We start from the raw sequence: 9,348 nt of genomic DNA on the forward strand, positions 1-9,348 counted from the left end.
GATCTCCACCAGTGTTCAAGCATTTCCTTTCATTTTCCTATACGCCAGCCTTACCAAATTTCTAGCTTTTTACTGACCACCCCATAACTGTCTGACATGCCCCCTGTGTGGAGCTTTCCTGCTTATCTTTAAAGACTTGGTTTCAGATAGGAGCTACTCTAAAGCTTTTTCATGTGAGAAATACTTTCCTTGAGAATACTGGAGTGCGTAGAGTAAAACTAATTACATATCACCATCAAATTACATTCCGAGAGCAACATTTTTTTCATTTCTTCTAGATATATCTTCTTAATTCTCAGTTAAAGGTTATGTATGTCTTAGGCTTGCACACACACTAATGAGTAATTCTTCATCCCACACCGGACTTTCAGCAGCTTCCTTTCATTTCACTCTTTTCATAATACTGTGTATTTACCCTTACTCATTGGTAAATGTTTGTCTTTGTTTTTTCACAGTATACATTCAACATAGAAATTTGTTGCCACTTCTCCCATTACTATTTTACATTATTTGCTTCAGTAATGACAGTTAGCTCATATTGTCTAATTGGCAGACCTTTTAACAGTTTCCTTATTTCTCAAGAGACAATCTAATATAGTTAAGGATATAGACCCTGGAATAAGACTTGTTTATATCTTAGTCTTACAGGAATATTGGGCAAGTTACAGAATATCTGTGCTTCTATTTCATTTTCTGTAAAATGTGAATAAGAACAGTATCTCATGCTGTTGTTTTGAGGAGATAAATGAGGTAATTCAAGGAAAGTGCTAAGTTCAGTGTTTGAACTTTGTAACCACCAAATCATATTTTGACGGTGTCTTAAAATAAAACTTGAGAAAGTATCCTTTATGCCGTAATCACTAGATTTAAGAAAGCATGAAAGAAACTTGGTAGAGACTTCTCAGGTGTTAGTCTAAGGACTTCTGCCAGATTGCTTAATAATCACTTAGGGGACCCTGGTTCCTGGGTCCTAACTCCAAACATTATAAATTGAAAGACAGGATGAAACAAAGAACCTGTATTTTTTTTTTTTTTAATGCCTCTATAACACATATATTACTCTTAAGAAACAAAACACTGGTTAATAATATCCAGCAGGGAAAACTAATTAACAAATCTGTTAATCTGTGTTATGCTTACCTTATTATATCAAATACAGTTTTTTAAAAAAACAAAAGCTTTTATGTGATGATGCTATAATGAATTTTCCACTAGCCTAGATCTTTATACTTAAGAACAAGAAATCTCAATAAGAACATTTGTAGAAATTCATACATATCTCTCAGTTCATGGGCTCTAATAGTAATGAGTATGTATAGCTTCAAAATGAAAAGTATTAAATCTTGATAAAATAAGTATAGTATCTGTTTCATTAATCTTTAATTTCTTCCTAGTTTAGAAGTGTGGTTTTAAAATAGGCAAAGCAGAATTTTTATGATGTTACAATATTTTTGAATTAAAACCACCTTAATATTCATTTTTTAGTTAACCATTACAATGAAAAAAAATCATGTTTGAAAGATTACATATATTGTTTAGATTAACTTATAAAATAGAATTGATTTAGTGCTAAAAATGGTAGGGATTTATTCTCATGCATAGCCACTTTGATTTGCACATGTTCTTTGAATTATAGGTTGTAGGAATTGGGGACCAAGAGCTTGGATTTTCTATAGTTCATAAGGGTATTCTCAGTCATGTGTGCTTGAAGGGCAGTTCTTGCATTTAAGTAGATCCCTAATCCTTTTTTCAAATCTAGTTTTTGTTTCAAGACAACTTTAGATAGCACATGTTCAATGAAATAGTCTTTAGGCTTCTTTCTCTTACTTTCAAAGTAATATCTACTGTATTGCTTGTCTGGACTAGAGCAATTGGTATATCATTCTTGGTTATATAAATTCTTTGCTGACTTGTAATTCTGCTTTTGCAAAACAGCCCTTTTCTTTCTTCTTCATTCTCCCAGGGCTCTTCTGCACGTCAGTATTTAATATATTAATAACTATATGCATTATGGTATATTCAGTAATACTCATTATAGAGATACTATTTTACTTTCATAAACCAGAAGAGAGATACAGTTTATGCTTTCCTTTTATCTTGAACAGAAATAAAACTCTTGAACTGTGAAGAAATATGTAGCTATTTATTTTTGTTTTGCCTTCAGAAGGATATTGGTGCTAGCATCTTTGTTTCTTAAAAAAAAAAAAAAAGCTTTTTTGTCATTTGAAACATGTTTTAAGAATTAATATGTAATGGTCATGATTTTCCAGGTAATGATCCTCATAACAGGTGCACACAAGGCATTTGCTCTCTACAAAGCAATAGAAGAAGGAGTAAATCACATGTGGACTGTTTCCGCTTTCCAGCAGCATCCCCGAACTATTTTTGTGTGTGATGAAGATGCTACTTTAGAATTAAGAGTTAAAACTGTGAAATACTTTAAAGGTGAGCATTGAAATTTCAGAAGTAGATTGTGAGAACGTTCCATTATAGATGACAGTTAAAACTTAATGAGACTATGGAGTTACATCCTGCACTGTGCCTATTGAAAACTGGCTTTTTACCAACACACTAGCCAGTTTTTTTTGTTTTTTTTTTTAAGGAAAATAGAAAAGTCTCACTGCAGATGATAGTTGCTTTCAGAATATTTTCCTATTTTTTTTCATGAAGAGAATCTCTTCGATCTGTATTTTCAGTGAACAATATTTTTCTTGAATCCAAATTTAATAAAATATTTACTTTCATAATTGTATATGCAAAATTAACCCAAAAGGAAATGTATATATGTTCTGATTTTTCCATTGTTTCCCTGTTCCATCTCCCTCGCCAAGCTATGTTTAAAATAGAACCTAATCAGCAGATAGGTTGGGTCACCCACTATCTCATCTAATCTTCACAAATTCAAATTATTCCCATGTAGTTATAATGGTTCTGCGTCAACAGTATGGAATAAACTCTGCAAGTAAGCAGGGTTTGACTGCCCAGACTTCTGCATGTAGATTTTCCTTTTGACTCTTCCTGCAGTCTAGTTCAGTAATTCTTAAACCTTGCTGTACCAGGTTTTATATATGAAACCACAAGTGCTTGATGTAATGGGTGATTTAACAGGTTTTCAAGGACTATACTGTTCAGAACCCGTTCTCTGCTTAAGAGTGAATTCCACATATACACATAAAAAGCTGTATAAATAGGTGCTCTTTATAAAGTACCTGTAGCTGATACGAAAATGTAACTGATCATATATATAGAGACACACATGTCAGTAATTCACAAAGTATGTAGTTATGTGTAATACTGTTATTACATGAATGAATATGTATTTTTAATTTTCTTACTCTAGTAACTAGGTATTTATTTAACATGTATTAGAATAAATATACTGAGCCAATCAAACCTATATTTCATGAATATAATTGCTTTGACAGGGCTAAAGAAGTTACCATATTTTATTGCCTCTAAGACACATCTTTTTTCATCTGTTTTGTCTGAAACTGGGATGTGTTTAAAATTCGTGTCACTGTCAGTTACCTGGTAGCATTTTTTTTCTTAATGGTACATAAAATAATGTGTGTCTTATAGTCTTCAGTGTCTCATTCATGAAATATAGTATGTAACTTAAATTATGTCAATTTAAAGGAAATTTTTAAATTAACTCCATAGTTCATGTAAATGTGTGAATGTGGCAGAAATCTTGAAGGTGATGCACAAATGATGGAAGTTGGATGAACAGTAAACAAACACAATTTTGATGTTTATATGGTTTGTATTTGTACTTAACTGTTGTGAGCATTTTCCTATTTTACTAAATATTCTTCAAAAGTAAATTTAATGACTATATAATAGTCAAGTAGATGTATCATAATTCACTTAAACATTTCCTTATTATTTCCAGTATTTATATTTTCATCAAAATTACTTTTTTTTTTTTTTTTTTTTGCCAAGCCACACAGATATCAAATTAAACTGAAAAATTTCTGTTTAATAAGTTGAGAGGTAAAAGCGGAAATATCTGTCATGAGTTGTGAATATGACAGAGCTCTTGGATGGAGTTTTACCCATGTATGTAGTCTTTTGGATTTCATTTCAAATACTAGACTCCTTGAAAAAATTAACAGGAGGAATCCCCATTATCCACATATTTTATTTAATGCCGGTTTTAAAGAGATTCTTTTTAACATTCTCATATTTTAATATATCAGCAATCCTCAAACCCCTGTGCTTATCAGACTTTGTCCATTTGTTTTTTACAGAAAAAGTTTACATTTTATGTGAAGTAAATATTTAATAAAATACTCAATAGCCTATAATAATTAAATGACCAGTCACTATTCTAAATGGATTATACTTGATTTACTTAATTTGCACAATTCTATGAAGTGGATACTCTTATATAATCCCATTTATAGATGAGTTAACAGGCTTAATAGAGATATTGTCACCCAAAGTCAGTTTGTATGTGGGTAGAGCGGGTTAAGTGATACCACGCTTATCTGGAGTCTAGGCTTTTGTCCACTCTTATACTGCCTCATAGAATAGGTATAAATTGGCTATCTAAACCATATTTCTGTTTGTTTGGGTTTTCATACTATAACAACTGCTTCCAAAAGCAATTTTAGTTTTTCATACTAAAATAATTGCTTCCGACCTATTTTAAAGGTAATTTAAAACAGACAGGAGGTAGGTGATTATATATACTTTGTTCTTTTAATTCATCTATCAGATTGTAAGCTCTTCTGAAACATCTTGAAGTGTAGACTATGAGAAAATCACCACACTGCTCTTTTGAAGGCACTGTATTCTGTACCTCAGGGGAGCTGCATATATTTCTGAAGAGGTTCAGGGTATCAGCTTCAGTCAGGGTGCCTCCAATATGGAGAAAAATGGAATTGAGATCTTGTTCAGGTTATATCAGACCTCATTTCATAGTACGGTATTTTAATACAGGGTAGAACTGAATATTCATAGATTTATGCATATTCAAATGTAGTTTTATATATTTTCCGTATCTTCATTGAGTTATTCTATCACTTCAAGATGTACTGGAGAATATGAATCTTGTGGTTACCGTCTATAATTCTTCGTATTGTGTTCACATCCCTACTCTTTCTTCTACAATCACTAAAAAGTGCCTAAAAGGGTTCTAATTATCTAGCTCTCTATGAAAATCTAGGTTAACTGCATCTAAAATAAAAATCATTAGTTAATGGAAGTTTATTTCAGTATACAGGTATACCTTTTAAAAGATAGCAGTAAATCACAGGAAAATATAGTTTAACATTGAATGTTTTCTGATTTGTTTTTGCTAATTTTATATAAAACTTATTTTATGTTAAGAGAATAGATTTTCAAGACATCATCATCATAGTGAACATTTTTTTGGCTTCATCCTTTGTAGGCCCTGCTCCAATAGATTGACAGAGGTCAAATGAGTTCAGATTGAGCCAAAACCATAAAACTGACATTTAGAATCTATGACATTTCACTTCTTCTGGCAACATTTCAGGAAGTCTATACGTTTTAGTATTCAATTTATTTTTGTCTGTTAGTGATTTAAATAGCAATGATTTGTTTCTATCAAATTCTTGTATTGAAAGTTGTCAGTTTAACCTTAGGTCATAGTAAATTCTTTGTGTCCTCCAAAATGCAAGTAATAAAATTTTCAAAATAATTTCTAGTTTGGAAACAGCCTGAAGTTTAAAAGTTACAGCCAATATATAGTTAAATCTTATAGAGTTGAACTTTTATTTTGTTTTGTGTTTTAAATCTCTAATGTATTATCTCCATGATCAAAGCTGTAAGTAAATGATAGATGAATTGTATCAAGTAGAATGAACCTTATTATAGCTACTTCTCCATAAGAGAATACATCTTCTAAACAAAGTGGCTAAAATTACCTTTGTCTTTATTGTTCCCTCTCCTCCTGGCTTTCTCTAGTCCCCATTTTACTGCTTTTTACATATTGGTTGTTGAATTAAACTTTTCAGTTAAATCCTATTTTAAATAGGAGATATCATCTGATAGTTTTTATTAGCAAATATTTCTTCTGCACTATACACATTACCTTTTAGTGTATATTTTTGGTAAACATAAAGTATATTTACCAATTAGTGTCATCAGCCAAGGGGCTTAAGTGCCTTCAAATACATAGTCTCCCATAGTGTTAGCAAAAAGAAATGTAACAAGTATCCCTATCTGCAAGTAGGTGACTCAGTATCATAAAAAGTTGGCTCATTAAGTGATTTGAGAAAATAAAATGTATTTCATTAAAATAAAAGCTCCATAGAGGTGGGGACTTAAGTTTTGTTCACTGCATTATTTCACTGTCTAGAAGTTTGCTTGGTATACTGGAGGCATTTGATAAATGGTGGGTAGTCAGATAGGTAGATAGATGGGAGAACACAAGACTATGAAACCATCTAAGCACTGAATTCTATAAATATCCCCATGAAGTCCAAAGGATATTAAATAAGGAGAAAGAGTTAAATAGCATAGTTTAACTTCTAACTTGATAGGATTCAAAGCCCCAGAAAATGGATAGTAGCATTTAGATTGGGAGGAAATGGCAAAAGCAATAGCACAAATGTAAGGAAGAGCTAACAAAGCAGCAGAAAAAGTTCCTGTTAATAGAACAGAGAACCATTAAAGTGTATTGATAAAATAGGGCTAGATTATACTTTTTTTTTAATCTCTACACCCAACGTATGGCTTGAACTAAACCCTGAAATCAATACTCACCTGCTCTTCCCAACTGAGCTAGCCAGGCAGATTATACTCCAAAAATTTTAAAGCAAAATGGAAGGTAGGGGTTAAGAGCAAAAAGAAAAACCAGGGTTCATGTCATGGCTCTTCACTTTCTGGGTCATGGGCCACTTTGAAAATCTGGTGAAGAGACTGTCCTCAGAAAAAAATGCACACATGCTCACACACATTCGTATATTAATGTGGGAGATTCAAAGACTCCTTGAACCGTCTCTAGCTCTGTTACATCCTAAGAGTTGGGGCTGTACTTGATTTCTGCCAGGTGGGCAGCTTCCAATTCTCAGCACTTGGGAGTCAGAGATGGCTCAGTACTGACTGCTCTATTTTTTCTTGTATTCTAAGTTTAACTCTTTTGTTAACGTTTAAATATGGATTGTCCAACTTTTTTTTTTTAATGTTTATTTATTTTTGAGACAGAGAGAGACAGAGTGCAAGTGGGGAAGGGGCAGAAAGAGAGGGAGACACAGAATCTGAAACAGGCTCCAGGCTCTGAGCTGTCAGCACAGAGCCCGACGCGGGGCTCAAACCCACAAACCGTGAGATCACGACCTGAGCCGAAGTCGGACGCTTAACCGACTGAGCCACCTAGGCGCCCCTGGATTGTCCAACTTTTTTTTTTTTTTTTTAATTTTTTTTTTTCCAACGTTTATTTATTTTTAGGACAGAGAGAGACAGAGCGTGAACGGGGGAGGGGCAGAGAGAGAGGGAGACACAGAATCGGAAACAGGCTCCAGGCTCTGAGCAATCAGCCCAGGGCCTGACGCGGGGCTCGAACTCCCGGACCGCGAGATTGTGACCTGGCTGAAGTCGGACGCTTAACCGACTGCGCCACCCAGGCGCCCCTGGATTGTCCAACTTTTTAATAGTACCTTGGATTTTTTTTTCACTAACTTCCTTCAGTGTGGCTTATTACTGTAAACACACACGCCAAAATAATGGAAAATAACTTGCCAGATGAATGAATGGGGTAATACTATCCTAGTGTAACAACAGTTCTGTCCCTAGCTGGAGTCTGGTAGAGGAAATGCCAGAGGATCAAATTCAACACACTTACAGATATAATTAAAGTGTATTCATCAAGTCAGTATTCACATTTGTTATTTTTGTCATACTGAAGCTCTGAAGACAAGAACTGCTTCTACTTCTGGTTACTCCCAAAGCATCTGTACACATCCTAGATCTACAGCTCCATAAATACTGTAAATTGCTGTTTGCTAGGTAGTTACAACTAACCATTATAGAATATTTCTATTTTCATTTTTCAATAAAACTTTATTCTGTATCAGACAGGAAATGATATACTTATTGTGTCTTATAAGCTCTTCTATTTTCTAAAGTAAATGAGATATAATTCAAAAATAAAACCAGAACTGTGCTTTTTTTCTTTAAGGTTTAATGCATGTGCACAATAAACTTGTGGATCCACTATACAGTATGAAAGAAGGAAATTGAAGGAGATTGGAGCAAAATTCTGCTTGAATGAACAGAACACTTTTATAAGTAGATGAATTTTCAGCTATGCAATATGATAAAACATGGGGATTTTTTGAAGACTGTCATTTTTGAAGTCCAATACCTATATGTTAAACATTCCATATTTACAATGTGTCCATTTTATACTAAGGTTTAGGAGAAGTAGTTGGCTCTCACAAATAGCTGTTATTGTAAAGTACAGAAGCCACACAGCCACTCTATAAAACAGTGCAGAAATGAAATGTCTGTTTAAAAATTTCAAGTCATTTTAAATGTGAAGAATATACATCAAGTATCATTCATATGAATCTGGTGGCATTCTCAAGAATTTTATTTTTTAATCACATAAAGACACTCCACCTTTCAGATATCAAAAAATCATTGCAAACCTTTAGTTTTGGAATGTAATCTTTGTATTTTCTGTGCATCACACACAAGCTTTTCTGCACGTGGTTGCCTTAGCCCCTTCCTGCAGTGGCATCTGGACATGAAAAGTCCTGCTGTATATTGTTGGAACAGAAAATCTGAAGAAATGACAGTGCCTAAAAGTACAGTTTACGTCCTTTTGGAAAGTATGTATAAGTGCATGATTTTTGTGCACCACCTTCTACAGCACTTTTTTTACAAATGTGCTCTTATTTTTATTTAATGACTTGGGTTCATGCTTTTAATAAGTATTTTGGCAATTATGAACTTTATACCTAGCAACACTCTTAAGGAAATTCTTTTGAAGACAATTTTCTGATTATTGTTAAACTTCATAAATGATTAGCTTTATTCCTTACTTATATGTCTAAAAAGATAACATGATAAAGTATATATAAAAGGAATTACTGTAAACTATTTTAGATTGCCATTAACAACTTGCATCATTAAACTGCAAATAAAACTATATTGTTTTCTATCTTTAATTCAAATAAAGCTTATAATAAACAAATGCTATCTAAATTTTATTTCCAGAAGTGAAACTGAATACACACATCTGAGAGATTCCAACATTAATAGTTGTATTGAGCCTGCATTTATTCTTGTTTGTTGCCATCATGCATTTGGGGAGATCTGAGTGAAAAGGCAATGATTCTACCTATAATTTCTTAGTCACTCCTTGGGGAATAA

General features: G+C 33.1%; 1 protein-coding gene across 2 annotated transcripts in view; it reads left to right on the forward strand.

The window, feature by feature from the left end:
- The window catches only part of GNPDA2 (glucosamine-6-phosphate deaminase 2), a 30,764-nt gene extending 21,595 nt beyond the window's left edge, over positions 1 to 9,169 (forward strand). For both annotated transcript variants that reach the window (XM_025921701.2, XM_086705142.1), the window contains 2 exons: positions 2,271 to 2,445; positions 8,150 to 9,169. In XM_025921701.2, the coding sequence (XP_025777486.1) occupies positions 2,271 to 2,445; positions 8,150 to 8,211 (237 nt within the window). In that variant the 3' untranslated portion in view covers positions 8,212 to 9,169. The remainder of the gene's footprint in view (positions 1 to 2,270; positions 2,446 to 8,149) is intronic.
- Positions 9,170 to 9,348: the final 179 nt, after the last annotated feature.

This window comes from Puma concolor, chromosome B1 (genome assembly GCF_028749965.1).
Source record: "Puma concolor isolate L17-30 chromosome B1, mPumCon1.1.hap2, whole genome shotgun sequence".
NCBI lineage: Eukaryota > Metazoa > Chordata > Mammalia > Carnivora > Felidae > Puma > Puma concolor.